This window comes from Amblyomma americanum, chromosome 8 (genome assembly GCF_052857255.1).
Source record: "Amblyomma americanum isolate KBUSLIRL-KWMA chromosome 8, ASM5285725v1, whole genome shotgun sequence".
In the NCBI taxonomy this organism is placed as follows: domain Eukaryota; kingdom Metazoa; phylum Arthropoda; class Arachnida; order Ixodida; family Ixodidae; genus Amblyomma; species Amblyomma americanum.
The window spans coordinates 64,265,836-64,281,601 of NC_135504.1; the positions used below are offsets into that span (position 1 = coordinate 64,265,836).

A 15,766-nucleotide genomic window follows, 5' to 3' on the forward strand; every position below is an offset into this window, starting at 1 on the left:
TTAGTAAACTCTTTGCTTAGAATAAAACGTTTGTTAGAATCGTTAAAAACCTGCCGACAAGAATTGAAGTTGAACCCATGATGGTACCTGTTCCCGGTATGGCAACTGAAAGCTGCAACAGCAACTTCACCAAGACAATCAAAGCTGTTAACAAGTGAGAGATCATACCGAGCAGTCATCAAAGCATGGGGGGGGTGGGGGGGGGTTGTATCGGGACTAGCAGTCCGGGGAATTAGGCAGTGACATCCTTGGGCATGGGAGCATCAAGCACTCTGATTGCTTAGAACGGCAGTCATGATTTTGTGTACGTGCTCAGAATAAAACATTTGTTACTTGCCTAACACTCTAATAACCATTGCATAAAACAAGCAGTGTTGGAAATGTTCTTATCTCATGTAATAAGGGCAGTATGCCGCCTTCCAGCCTCCATTATAGATGCTATCTGTCCAACGCGCATAGCATGTAAAAGTATTTGCAAACAAGATGGCTACCGTGCAACACCCTTAAACATTCACACTAGTTTTTGGTTGAACAAGCGTGCTCTGTAACACAGCAGCTTTAGCACCTCTTACTGCCTCTCCTAATTGAGCATGTCCAAGAGGCGCAACAGAGGCTGCCCTAATTGGGCCCCTGAATCGATGTGTGGAATGGAAGTTTCTCTCTTGGTGCTCTCCTGCAGCTTACCTAGTGTCACTGGTTGCATTTCCTAACAAAGTAGCCTTTATCATCATCACCCTAACTACGCCGGCTGCAGGACAGGGGCCTCTTCCATATCTCCAAAACTAACCCTGTCTTTTGCTATTTGCGGCCAACTTATCCCTCTAAATTTCTCTATTTCATCCGCCCAATTAACTCTCTGACCCCTCTTGCAATGCTTGCCTTATCTTGGAATCCAGTCCGTTACCCTCAACGAACATCTGTCATCTTCCCTTCGTGTTACATACTATGCCCGTGCCCACTTGTTCTTGATTTTGACCAGAATATCATTAACTAGCGTCGGTTCCCTGACCCTCTCTACAGTTCTCCTGTCTCTTGATTCTTTCTCTACATGGGTAAAATGATCAATTTTTGCAGGTTTCAGCAGTTTATTTTTCTTTTATAAAAACGACTGTATAAAAGCAAAGCTGAATAAATGTGCTTATAAATTTGAATAATGAATTGTACATTGCAACAGAGAATTTATTTGCCAAAAACAAGGTTTTTTAGTTTAAAGAATTAAAATTTAAAGACAGACTCGTATCTAAGAAGAAAAAAAAGGTAATTTTCTGAAAATTCTAAATGTTTGGTATTGGCCAATATCTGCAGAAAAAGTTCTGTCTTGAATAGTATTCTTGGTGCAAAACAATAAATAGGGACCGTATAGTTTTGCACCAGAGCGCAGCTTTCTGTGTTCCAGGCTGGTTGTTGTTGCCGATGTCAGAACTAAATCGTGATGTAAAGTCCACGTCTTCAGGCTTGCTGCTTCTCTAGTGCCCGCTGCGGTGGCTCAGTGATTAGAGCGCTCAGCGACTGATCTGGAGCACCTGGGTTCGAACCCGACTGCGGCGGCCGCGTTTCGATGGAGGCGAAATGCTAAGGCACCTGCGTGCTGTGTGATATCAGTGCACTTTAGAGATACCCAGGTGGCCGTATTCCAGAGCCCTTCACTACGGGACCTCTTTCTTCCTTTCTTCTTTCACTCCCTCCATTATCCCTTCCCTCACAGGGCCTGTTCAGGTAGTCCCCTGATGTGTGAGACAAATACTGCCCCATTTCCTTTCCCCAAAATCAATTTTCCAATTTTTTGCTTCTCTAGTTGTTGATTAATAAAGGGGAGTCCTGAGATAAGCAGCGTTTTGGAGCTTGCTCGCATTGCGCGTGCAGAGGTTCCTAGACAACTTTGATGCCGCCACGTCTTCGGAGCGCGTTAAAAAAATCTGCCTCATGGAAAAAAAAGAAAGCTTGAGGGGGCACTTAAGTTCTGCCTAAAGAGCATGCCGCAATAGCATTACTGGGTTAATGCCCATATGTGCGGGAGTGGTAACTGTAAGCTTTACATTCATATATCGCTGGGAGTCCTCATATCACCCCTGGCTCAATGCAGCGGTTAAGCGATGAGCCACTGCCCTCCGATGGCAGGTGCTGCCATTGATAGGGCTCATAAGACCCATGTTGGTTTTCCCGAGCAACCTGTCGCGACCGGTGATTAATTTAGTTGCCTCCTGCCACGGTGGCCAGTTTGCACAGATCCAGTGGGCAGGTTGTGAGGACACCATAAAGTAGACCTAGGTGGCTCACCTAGGTTGCAGGAGCACTCGCTTCCTTCGGCCACTCTGGCTGCGAGGATTCAAACGGTTGTTGACGCCGGACAATTTTTTCCCACATGATTATACTAACACTTTCGCGTTAAAAATTAACGACATCGAAAACGAAACTTTAGTTGTCAAACTACAAGCCACATGACGCAACATGGCGTAAGCATTGCAGAAGGCCCTGAAGTTGAGTGGCGAAGTTCTCTTTTTCTACGGGATAGCTTTAATTCCTTGGCTTTCAGATATTTCATCTTTTGAGAGAGCTAGCTAGTAGTACCCTGTCTAACCATTCTACCACCTACTTCTATTGCTCGCTACGTAACGATAGCTGTAGGAGAGACGGAGAGGATAGCTTTCATGCTTTGGCATTTATCAATCGGATCTTTTGTCTCCTGAGAGTACCTGTCTGACCACTCTACCATCTCTTTCCGTTGCGCGCTCCGTAATGATAGCTGTCAGATTGTTGTTTTTTGCTTGAACATTACGGCTGTTGCGCTCGGTTCAAGCTGAATATCTGTTCTTCAGCGAGGTTCTGAATTCATCTACTTTCTCTCTTACTGCTAATTCGTTGATGGGGTCCTCCGTCACTAGTTTCTTCTATTCCCTCAAGAAGTCTAGGCTAATTCGAGACCTTACCATCCTTTGGTCACTGCGTCCAACCTTGCTGAGCACCCCCCATCTTGCATGATGCCACAGTGTGCGCACAATATGAGGTCTGTTTCATTTTTAGTCTCGCCATTCCGGCTCTTTCTTGTCCACTTCCGGTTGTCCCATTTGTGCAAGAAGGTGTTCATGATTGGAAAATTATTTTATTCCGTGAACTTTACAAATAGACCTCCCCTGGTATTCCTAGAACCTATGCCGCATTCACCCACTGCCTAATGTAGTGCCTGTGTTTTGCCTACCTGGGCATTGACGTCACTGGTCAGTACAGTGTACTATCGCGATGAGAAGTTTACGGGATGCGATCATGCGGAAAAAAATTTATTTCGGCTCGGTAACCTAATCCAGTCACCTGATATGTGCCAAGGTATACGGGGATGTGCATGCTCCCTCTGCTGGTGACTATACTACGTGTCTGGATAGCGAGATAGAGCTTCAATAAACTTTATTCTTTGAACACGTGCTTTATCTTCATGTGCTTCATCTGTCCTTGTAGACTAAGCCCGGTGACATCCCAATTAATACCCGCTAGCTCCTGAAACAGCACTGTTAGGCTAGCCTTACTGTGTAAAATTCTAGTGTTTAAACATTGCCAGGTTGAGTCTAAATGGGGACCTGTCCATAGCCAGAGATTGTCAGCACATTCCACTGCGTTTAGGTCTGAACGCCACCTTGGTAAATTACTCCCCAGTCACTGAGGAGTGAGGGCCAGGGATAATTCGTGTATTCATATAGGAGGTTATGACCAAGCACTACACCAGGTCCCCATTTCTGGTTATTAAAATCTATTGGTACTCTGTTTTTTAATGTGACAGCATTAAAGGTGCACTCGAGAGGAATCTGAACTCGTCTTATAACTGCGGGAACTCTATCTACATTTTCCGGGCATACTTAGAAACCTCAGATAATTGCCCTGTGTGGCCGATTTCCCTAATTAAATTGGATTAAACATCCCAGCTCCCACCTTTATTTGAACTCAACGCGGTAGGTAGGCGGAGTCAACCAACGCGTGGAGTGCCTTTCAGCTAGTCCAGTAGCGGCTTCGCTTTCGCTTTTATTTGTTTTTTAGGTTTCAGTGAACAAACAGTTTCAGTCACGGGCAATGTAGCCACAAATTAGGCCCACGGAAATCAAAATACACATGGACTTTTTGATTTCGGTGTCACTCCGCTGATGGCGGAGCGGCAAGCTGCCACGGGACTGGCTGACGCGTTGGTTGACTCCTCATACCTACCGCGTTCAGTTTAAAAAAACGGCGGGAGCCATCACGTTTAATCTGATTTAATTAGGGCAATCGACCGCATAGGACAATAATTCGAAGTTTCGAAGAATCGCCGGAACGTGTAGATAGAGTTCCCGCGGTAAAAAGACGAGTTCAGATTCCTCTTTGGTGCACCTATAAGTAGCTCATGTCACAGAAAATCAAGCCTTGTCATTGGCGTTGTTGACCGTGAGCACAAAATCCATGGAAAATCGCCAGGAGCAACATAGGAGGCAGGTGGGTCACCAGAGTCACGTAACCTTCTGGCGTCATCACAACCTGGCCACTGAATTGTGGGCAAACTGTGCACTGTGGCAGTTGACAGTTAAATTAATGATTGGTCGCCTGGGAAGAGCAACCTAGATCTCACAAGCAGGACCGGTGGCAGCATTTGGGCAGTGGCGCATTGCTTAACCGGTGCACCTAGAATAGTAATAGGACTCCCAGAGATCTATAAATATGAAGTCGGGAATGACCATTTCTGCATATATGGGCATTTACCCATTAACGCTATTGCATCTTACCCTTAGGGCAGAGCTTAAATGTCCCCTCCAATTTTTTTGATCTGATAAAAAAATTACAGTGGAACTAGGTTAGGAACTGTGGACCTGTCTGTATCTGTGTGCCATCGCTGCATCATTAGTGTCCAAAGTATCTTTACTGTGCCCCAAGGAAAGCCACCAGGTTTAACATTTGGTGACACTAGTGCACACTGAGAAACCTCGGTTCGTTTCCTCCTTGTCGCTCAATTCGAAAACAACCATTCAAAGTTAAACTATGGCATAGTGTTGTGTGGCCTGAGAAGAATTATCAAGCGCCCGTGATGTACTACTGAAAATTGAATGTCCATTTCCTCTTTAAGCTGTACCTAGGAGTACATTGTGTTTGGGGCCCAAAATCAGCTGGCCATCATGTCGCTGCTCTCCTTCAGTCGCTTCAGTCCGTACTTTTTACAGGCGCCTTACTTTCTTGCACCGATGATTTCGTTAGCTGGTCGACATTGTCTCTTTGGAAAATTTTGTCATTTTTCTCAGAGTTTAATTATCTTGAGCTTCAAAGATTGCATGCGTAGACAGAGTCAGCCTTGTTAGTTTTTTAGGTCATATAAAGGATACCACATTTGCCTTTGACTATTCTGTCTTCATAGTGGTATGTGAAACATAAATGAAGCGGATCAATGGCAGACAGAAAAAAGTAAAATGTAAGACGAGTGTTGTGAGATAGGAGTTCCACTGCAAGGCTTTTCTGTCTTTGGTGTGTTCTGTGCCAGAGTTGTGCAGAAATGTTCCGCAGAAAAAGTTTGAATACCTGCCCTTGTTCACGAGCGAAGAGCATCGTGTAATGCTGTTTGACCCAGGCAGCTCATAGCGGAAGACGCCCCATTCTGTCTGGGTGCCATTAGCTGAAGCTCTTGTCCCTGTTCCAATTTCAAAGCAGTGTTAATCCAGGCAGCAGTGAGTAAGACTTAAAAATTGAAAGATTGTGGTTTGGGGTGCTGTTCTACTATACTTCAGTGCGTCTTACTGCTTCGTTTTGTGTTGCTTATATTTGCATCGATGCTCTGCACAGTCGCTGCCACCTATACGGTACGCTCCATGAATCATGCGTAATGCCACTCTTGTTTTATGAAGGTAGGGATTGCATTAGTGAAAAGCAAAGGAGGTCTAAGTTGGAAAGCACAGCTTGTGTCAGATTTCATGGACATTCTCAAGATGCAGTATCCTGCATTAACTGAATGGATCTGGCTTTTCAGGGACCTTTACTGTGGAGCCAGGTCCAGGTGCCAAAGTCCTCAACAAGATCAGAAAAGCCAAACTTGTGTCCATAGTTGCATCCCAGCTGGCCCACATTGCTGCTTCGTGCAAGTTTGATGGATGGCTTATCAACATCAAGAGTGGGATGGTTAGTGCCGTTTGTAACTGTGTCTCACTTCCTGGCATACATTAGTTGCATTGCAGGAGGTGGTTAAGGATGCAAATGCATAGCATTGGTCAGTGTTTTTATCGAGTAGAGTTCTTAATGCTGCTGGGTGTATCTTTTAGTCTCCTTTCAATGAGCCACAAAGGGTCTCCGTTTTTGACATTAACAATTATTTAGCTTTTTTTTCCATTGGACATCCTAGTGCTCTTGGCTTTCAAGGATGGTTGTCTCGCACTGTCAACTCCACTGGAATGCAGGTTTTGATGTACTGATGGCTGTTTCTGAGCACAACAGAAGTAGAGAGCCCTGTTGAAGCCCAGATGCATTGTTCAGGTATCAGCTGGTTTGCAGGTATGATACATGTGTCACACTGGCATTGTGACTTAGCAAACTGCTATAGATTCTGTGTGTGCATGTGTGCGTGTGCATATATGCTTGATCATGCCGTTTTCCAAGCTCTCCAATGTCGCCATGTGCTCCTTGCCAAAAGCCTTGCTGCTGCTGAGCTGCTTTAACCCTTTTGCTGGTAAGTTTTAGTGTGGTAGTACTACTAGGCATATTTTCCAATTTTGGGCATGCGTATATACCTGTGTGTGTATGTCTCTGAAGCCTGCTTTGTGGCAGGGAACCTGCCTGCCCACAGGGCGCTATGTACACACTTGCTGGGTACGCACTTGCGTACCATAGGATGCTGGGTACACAATTGCTGAGTGCACACTTTTGTGCGCATGCTCTGTTGTGTGTCTCTGGAATTCACTGCTGCCTGCAGAGATTGACAAGGTAGATAGTTTTCGGAAACACGAAAACTAAATCACTCTTGATGTGAGTGTGCACACATGGTAGAGGTAGTATGGTTTGAGCCCTGGCCTACTCGTAAATCACACAAGTCGAACACCTAAGTGCATTTTTCAGGTACTCCAAACAAGCATATGGACATAAATACATCAGCCACTCCTCTCCGACATTGACTGCAGGGGGATCACTACTGAGCAGTGGCAACATGCGGCATGAGGGAAGCTGCAGTTTTTAAATGTTTGCATTAGGGTGGAACAGCTTAGGCATGTAGATATTGGAATACCGTATATACTCACGCCATGAACCCACTTTTTTCCAGAAAAGTGGACATCAGTGTGGGGGGAGGATTCATTACATGGGAAAAATAGTTTCAACAGATTTTTTGGCAGGGTTTAAATTTCTTATCACACCTCTGTCAGTGTTTCTTTTGTCAACAAACGCACATAGTCAGATGCGTTCGTGCCACTGGTGTTTAGCATCGTTCACTGTGACGAGATCTGATAATTTTGTGGTAGCCAACGCCGCCGGCCAATCACGACGAGGTAATGTGAACATGCTGAACGCCGGCCCTGAAGGTCAGGTGCGCATTTTATGCGAGGTTAACAAAACAGAAAGGACGGTTACAAGTGTGTAATGGGAATGTTTAAGCCTTAGAGCACAAAGCGTCTTGGCGCTCTGCCAAGTTTGCGGAGTGGGGCCCCCCTCCCCTTCTGGCACAAGCTTTCCTCAAAAGATAAACAAAAGGGTGATGGCCAAAAAAAAAGTAAATTCCGGAGACAAAAGTGGGGGTGTATTATGCGAGTATGTATGGCATTACTGCGTGGTGTCAGTTGAAGGGGGTAGGGAATTCCCCAGCCAGAAAGTCGCTGGGAAAGTTGTTGCTATAGTTGTGGCAGTTCTTTCATGCACACTACAGCAAAATGTTTGTTTATTTATTTATTTATTTGTTTGTTTGAATCTTGGACATGGTCATTTTCAACATTCTGCGAGTTATCTCAGACAAGACAGTGGGCACACTAAGTTTGTGCTGTGAACCAAATTTTTGCTTTACAGCAATTCTCAGAGTTCATGAGCAACGTCACAATGTGACCGTAAACATTCAGCTTGTGATACCTCTGTTGGGTTGAGAGTTAAAATGATGGAAACACTGTCACCTGAGCTGTTATGCAATGACATAAGCCTGACAGACTTGATACTGACTATGACATTGCGACTGAACCAGTGCTTCTTAGTGTGTATGATTACACACATGCCCGTGACATCTGCCACAGCATTCACCATCATCCTTTTTGTTTAGCCACAAAGTCTGCGAGATACTACAAAACTTTGGCTCAGCCAGACTTAGCTTTACAGACTTCTGAAGTCTGCAATGAAATTAGTGCAACATTCCTGAGCAGTGCCACAAAGCCAGATGCCTCGTCAGTCAAATGTGATTCCAGATTTGACAGCACAATTTCACCTATTTTGGACTGGTGTAATGTGGCTGCGGCTGTACTTATTGTTCTCGGATGATGGTCACTGTGGGCGCATACACTGTGACGTGTGACGTGAAGGAATGCAAATCCCTTATTCACTTGATTTAACACACTTTAAATAGGATATTTTTACGAAATCCTGTTTTCATGTTCATTACTTCAGTATAGGCTATTTACAGAGCACACACAATTTCATCAATCGCTCAGTGGCTAGGTTGTTTGTCCCTTGAACATGAAGTCTGGTGGTAGAATTCCAGCTGTGGCAGTTACATTTGATACAGATGAAACGCAAAAATGCCCTCATTTCTCATTATTTGAGTGGGGCTTTGGGGTTTTGAACCTTGCTTGCTTTAACTTACCACATCCCGTTTCAGCCATCATTGGCAGTTAGCCTCTTTCTTTATGCACACTCTCAGGTTTCTCGGAAATTATGTCATTCAAGTACTTTAGCTGTGTCTTAGAAAACTGTCAATAACTCAGTCATTTAGCTTTGCAGCATTGCAAGAACTCTCCTTGTTTTATTTGCCACTTTTAAGTCTGTGGTTTGAGAATTCAGTACTTGTTGTATCAACAGCTAAACATATTACATTGCTTCATCAACTTGTGCTCAGTGGTTTACTCCTACTCTTAATGCTTTGCTCCAAACCCCACATAGCACCACTGCTGCTGCTTTAGCATTTCTTTGCCATCTAGAGTCGACACTGTGCCGAAGTTTTGAGGGACAGACCATATTTCTTTATATAGTATGTGACTAGGTGCAGGAGAAAGGGGGGGGGAGCAGGGGGGGGGGGGGTCAAAAATTATGAATGGATTAGGGATAAGAGTTTAAGCCAGTTTGGTGTTTGGTGCAGGGAAATGCGCATGCACCCGGTGTGACAGTTTACGTCAGCTGCAGTGTTCAGATGCATCTAGACACTGCGTAGAAGTGGCAGGCAGTGGGGATGGACTCTGCAACTTAAATGACAGTGCATACCTGTATAGGTGTTTGAGAACACCTCGAGCATTGGTAAAGGCATTAACTTGCTGATACAAAGGGTCTGCAGATAGAGCTTAGGTGCTGTCCAACATTGCCTGCAATTGCAGAGCACAAGGTAGGACTTGCGATGGTGTAAGTTGGGCAGCCATTTAGGTGTAAGGATGTGTATAGCTAACAAAAGCACTGGAACCTCATGAAGACTAAAGAACAGCATCTGCATAAAGGAGGCAACTTTCTTCTGACAAAGAAGGAGCCACTGGACATGTAAGGGGAGCAATGAGGCCTTCTTTCATTAATTAGCCATGTTTGTTGTGAGTGAACTGGAGTGCCAAGTAGGCGGTTCGGGTTGGAAGGAGATACAGAGCGAGGCGGTGCAAGTTCTGTTCGTTTCGTATTGATCTGTAGATTCTATGAGCTTGCTCATTTGCACGTATTCCTGTATCACCATTGTGGGGACCTCCTCTTCTCCCAATAAGTGGCCACTTGTTTGCATACAACATTATTCATGTCCTCTTTCTGGGCTACAAGGGGGAACTTATAGTGCTCTGTGTGTTTCGAATAAGGGAGCCACCACCTCGCAGTATTTTATGTTTACTTTTGCCTCAAAGGTCATGCGTATGCTGCATTCGCCACGTAGGATAACAAACACGTGAATGGCAAATGTGGAAATATGGACAGTAGTGCTTCGAGGCTGCTTAGATGTCATGTGCTTGATCAGCACAAGGCAGATTGAGATAAATGGCATCGTGCCATCTGTTTCCAGGACAAGGTCTCTGGCCCCTTCCTCTTGGAGTTCCTCAGGGCCGTAACCACAGAAACTCACCACTCTGTGCCGGGCTCCTTGGTCATCTGGCTTGACAGTGTGCTGCTGGACGGCACGCTGGACTGGCAGAGCGAGCTCAATGAGAAGAACATGTGTTTCTTCAACCTCTGCGATGGCATCTTCCTCAAATACAGCTGGACCGAAGACATGTTGCAGAAATCTGCGGGCCATGCTGGCAGTCGCAAGAGTGACGTTTATGTCGGCATTGATGTGTTTGCTTACAAAACGAAGCACTTTGGTGGCAATGAGGCAGTCAAGGTGGGTGCAGCTTAACCCTATGTAGTCTCATTTGACTGACTCGGGATAAGAATTCGGGGTCAAGGGGATCACTTAACAGAGACGCCAGTTGTTGTTGAGGGTGAAGAGAGCACCCAGCCAGCACTTGTAGACTTCAAGGGAAGTACAGCACAGTAGTATTGCTCCCACTGTTGCTTTGGAAATATTCTTTGCTATTTTTGTAGATTTGGAAAAGTCCGTGGCATCTATAGTAAATAGTGTAAGGAAGCCAGCAGCTATTCAAGGGAACCAAATGTTCTAGATTTTTATATCTTGGTTTTTAGGCAGAAGTTGTTTTTATTGTACACTGGTGGAACAGAACATGGCTGCTTTCTTTTGAGGAAACAAGCTATAGGTGCCTGCATTTTTGCTGCTGGAATATTTCCATCCTAATTTGTTTTTCCCGCTCTCAGTCAGTACGACATTGAAGCATTACAGGCATTGTATACTATTATGCACATTAAGCCATTGTCCCATCCTCCATCTCCAAGTTAACAGGACCCCTGTTCTTCCGTCTTCCAATCTGTCAGCCTACACACTATTACCACTCCTTTTCCTGTCAAAACTTTCGTGTATCCAGCAATTAACCGCCTGTGTCTTGGCCACTCCCCCGTAGTGGGTATGTGCCAGCAACGTCTTAGGCCTTCCTTCCTTCCTTCAAACCTGTGTCAAGAGTGGGTTGAGTGGAAAACGACACAGCTTGTGATGAATTTCGATGACTGCACCATACTCCTGAAGGAAATCCAAACCGAGTATCATGTCTTTTGAGCACTCAGTGGCATAGGAAAGCAACTAGGGAAACTAACATTTTGGATCTTTATTCACGAGGCACAGGCGCCAATTTGCTTCACCGTATGGCCACCGGCTGTGTAGATCCATGGTCCAGACCAAGAGGTCAGAATTGTTCTGAGTGTCGCGGCTAACCAACTGCTCATTGCAGAAAAATCAGCAGCAGTATGCACGAATGTGGTCACGCTGTGGTTTTTTGACGGTTACTGGAATCGGGTTGTCATCTGTCGGACCATTGAGGAGAGTTGCTGGGTGGAAGCTTTTGATTCGGTCCAGTAGCGGCAACCCTTCCCCTGGAGGTCTTCAGTTTTCCAGATGTGGGGATGTGCCTCTGTACTTTCCACAGGACGGGTGGCTGGGTGAAGAGAACCGCTTTGTGGGTGGCGATCGGGACTAATGCCGCTGCAAGATCGATAGCTGCACATCAGCACCTGGGTACTGCTCGATATCATGTGGCCGTTCACCGTAGCGTAGTCAAGGTACATCAGGTGAAAACCACATTATACTCATCCTGTGGTTGGGGCAGTTGCAGAGGATATGGCTGAGCTCCGCGCAGTAGTAGCAGAGGGGCGGATTGTTTGGTGCTGGCTGTGGAACTGGAGTTGGCTGCACCACTCGCTGGATTTCATCTCAGACCATTTCTATCATGGCAGCAATGCTTGCCTGTGGTGCTTCAAAGCAAGGTTTCTCGAGTTCTTCATGCACAAGGCTCCTCAGAAGATTCCGAAGCTCCTTGGTGGGCAGCAACATAGGCGTGCAGTGGTGAGCGGCTGCTACACTAGCCTGAAGACCATAGTCTGTGCCCCGTTCCTACTAGTTGTCTCCTTGTTGAAGTCGGCCCCAGTTCTTGCTGATTCATGGAGCAGTCCAGCAAATACTGGTTCTTTATGCTGCGCAATAAGTGACCTCTTGGCCTTTTTGGCCTCGGGCATAGCAGGGTCTACCTGGTTGAAGAGTAGTGTCATGTCCTCAATGAGCATGGCAATGCTCTTGTTCGGCTTCTGCGACCTTGAGTGCAGGTAAGATTGTATGATATAGCAAGGCAGTCGATGAGATTCCAGCAAGAAATTTTGAATGGCGGAACAAACAGATCTGTGGGTGAACCCTACTATGGTGACGCCAAATGATAGCAAGAGCGGACTGCTGAAACTGAGGCCGAGATGCTGCAAGGGCTCCTTCAACAACCATCTTCTCAAGGAGGTGAAGCGGCAGCAAAAGAGCAAGAAATGGTCTATTGATTCATGTTCACAAGAAAATGCGCATGTTTGAGAAATTGCCAAACCAGAGCTGCGCAGATAGAAATCTGGAGGAGGGATACGACAGCGAAGTTTCATGAAAGAGAGACTTCTAAGTTGTCCAGTTCAACAAAATTTCCCTGCACCAGGAATACCTTGGATGTTGGTAATCTGTTAAAAGAAGGGACCCGTTTTGCACGCTTGATAGCGTACATTGCTGAAACTGGGCTGCTGTGATAGATGCTATAGCTGGGATGACGGGTAGCATGAGGTGGCTGAGGGATTCCTTTGCCAGGTTGATGAGCAAGGTTATGATGTCATCGGACTCATTGGTTGGGAGCCATCTTCTGTGGAGATCTCCAACAGTTGCCTTCAGTGAGAGCTTCAGACCGGCAAGACTTTTTCGGCTATACAGACAAAGCTTGCAGACAGGACGCCTTCGGACCAAACAGAAATCGATCTTGTCAACGGTCATTTCTTGACAGTTGAAGAAGCTGCCGAAAAGTCTCCAGACTGAATAAAGCTTTCATAGCAACGATGATACCAATGAATACAACCAGCTTGTAGTCAGACGATCTCAGTGTGAGGCGGTTGAGTGCATTGGTACAGATGCAATTTCTGGAAAGAGATCTGTACAAAATTACAGGAACGCCCAAGAGCATCCGAAGAAAGCGTTGAAAGTGGAGCAAACTTGCTGCATACAATTCTGCTTTGCAATGGTAAACCATATATAGTGGTGCAAGTTGCCAGTGTCACTGATGGAGTTGTCACTGGCACGGTCGGGTTTCTCAGATGTGTGCAGTATGATACTGAGAAGAAGCCGCTGGCGGCTGGGGCTGGAATGCCCCCAAGGAATTGGAGTTGCGACTGCTGCGCGAGGGAGGCATTTCAGATTTAATGACCGAGACATTTGGCCAAAATGTGTTCTCATTGAGCTGCAGATGATAGCGTGCAGACTAGAAGGCAAAGGAAGCTAGCCACATGTCTGTCAAGAGGAAGTCCTTTCTAATTATGCAGTCAAGTGCTGTGAACACGTATAATTCGTGGGTGGCACATATGATTAGGTCATCTATGAGTATAAGAAAGGCCAGACTCAGAAATTGGTCTACTTGGCTCTCAGCCGAGTGACAATATCAATGGACTCCTCTTTACGAACAAGAAGGAAAACTGCAAGTTCAATCATGGTTGAGGCAATCTTGATGGCACCTTGGCCGACGAATTCCGCCGACTGCAAGATCATCCGCTCAAGACCGTGGCTCAAGATAGCAATGGCCTGCTGCAGCAACGTCTACTTGTGGTTGGTTGTGTTAGTGGGCGTTTCTTGGGAAAGCATGCTAGAGGCAGAAAATTTCGATGGACACTGAACAACCATTTGAGATCAGGAGATTCGAATTCTTGTGTGTGGCAAGGCATGTGGATCTAAGCAGAGCAGCTGGGATTGTCATATGCGCAAAGCAAGGCTGCGCTGCCGCAGAATTTCCTCTCATGGGTTGTGAACACAAGAGAGGTGAGGTCTATGCGACTCGGCTCCCGAATGGGGCGGTTGTTGCGTGTGTTTATGTAGCACTGCAGACCCGTGAAGTACTTGCTGAAGATGTGGTTGCATTGGAAATGCCTCTACCTAATTTTTGTTACTCGAACCAATCTATATACAAATTAACGATTTCATTTTTTGACACGTGAAACTCCAGGAGCAGGCACCGGAATACTGTGCGTAATATGTGCAGCTGTAATGAACCTACCTCAGACCCCTCAGATAGGTAGACTCTGTGTGCAGGTCAACTCTCCCAATTTCGGATGACTATTTTTGCAAAATATCAGCATAGCTTTAATGCACTCATTTTTTAAATTTTTTTTTAAGCAATCGTCTTGTGTGTCAGAGAATTGTGGTGTTTTTAATATGCCTCTCAAGCCGTTCAACCTGTTTTGCATGCCTGAAGTATTTAATACAAAATATTAGCTTGGTAATTATTTGAAAATAATTATTATTTTGTTTAAATTTGTTTCAAACCAATCACCGCTATTCAAATATGCCTATGTTTCTATTTCTGCTTATTTCTGGATTATGCTGGCCATTTTGTAATGGAGCGACTGGAATTGATACGACCCATCATAATGAGAAAGCCCAAGCATGATTTTCATGTCGCTATGCAAATGAAGTATGGTGTATGCCGTAAGATACATGTTAATTTTCTATTAATAACTAGCTGATTTAACAAACAATGTTGACATTTAATTGTTAGGCAGGATTTTATTCATTGCTGGGGAGACATGATTAAGTCGTACTCTGACAAGTCCTGATGTCCTGGCTCCACTTGATCTTTCTTTTTTGTGACTTTTGATTGCTGAGTAACCACTTTCAGTCTGAACATGATCTGTGTATTTAAAATGACTTGGTCTGTTTGTGTGATGTCATGTTTACGTTTGCCATTTATTGATGTGTACCTTCTATTTCTTTTTTTTTTCTAGTTTTGTTCAGTAGAAGTGTGTCTGTTACAGTCCAGAAACCATTGATATCCATCATGCTGTGTAGCCAGAAACCTGGTGAATATGGACAGTATGATGCTTAGTGAAGAGTGCTGAAGGAAGAAAGAATATATAAGTTTTGCGACAGTTATCGATGTAAAACAGATGAGTAAAGACGGGTGCAGTCAGTGGCACTATTTAAGGCCAGGAACTTTGGTAATCAATGATCTTGTGAAATGGAAAGCACACATGATAAGGCTTGACCCTGACAAGCAAGGCAAAAACACAAGTTTAAAAGCAATGAAACAGCGATTGAAAAGATTGTGCAAATCCTAACTATATAGTTTGAAAGCAATATTTTTCACAAGCCTCACATTTTCATCGAATGTTTCGGCAATGTGCACACTGCAGGGGATGACTGTGGCAGCCTTGGTGAATCAAACTTTGTTTCAGGAAGTTGAAGCAGCTCGCAAGCATGGTTTGTCATCAGCCATTTTTGATGCAGGCTGGGTATACAAGAACCAAGGCGAGATGGAGTCTGCTGCCAGTCAGTGCCGGTAAGTTGCGCTGAAGGTCTCAGGCTTCCATGCTCAGGGTGAAACGTGCACTGCAGTGTGACCTGCATAGCTAAGTTCCAGTTGTAGAATCACTTCTGAAATTGAGACTAAACTGTTCTGCTGGCCAAGTTGCTGGCTATAGTGTGCTCCCATATTTCATGCAGAAGTTGCATTCAGTCTTGAGTCTTGTTTATTATCTTTTTGTACTTAATTACACCGCAGTTATGATACACAATAGC

General features: G+C 45.0%; 1 protein-coding gene across 1 annotated transcript in view; it reads left to right on the forward strand.

Moving 5' to 3' along the window:
• LOC144102445 (cytosolic endo-beta-N-acetylglucosaminidase-like) overlaps nt 1-15,766 on the forward strand; it is a 35,476-nt gene that overhangs the window by 1,385 nt on the left and 18,325 nt on the right. The window contains exons 4-6 of the mRNA XM_077635714.1: nt 5,969-6,117; nt 10,145-10,468; nt 15,382-15,527. Coding sequence (XP_077491840.1) covers nt 5,969-6,117; nt 10,145-10,468; nt 15,382-15,527 — 619 coding nt within the window. The remainder of the gene's footprint in view (nt 1-5,968; nt 6,118-10,144; nt 10,469-15,381; nt 15,528-15,766) is intronic.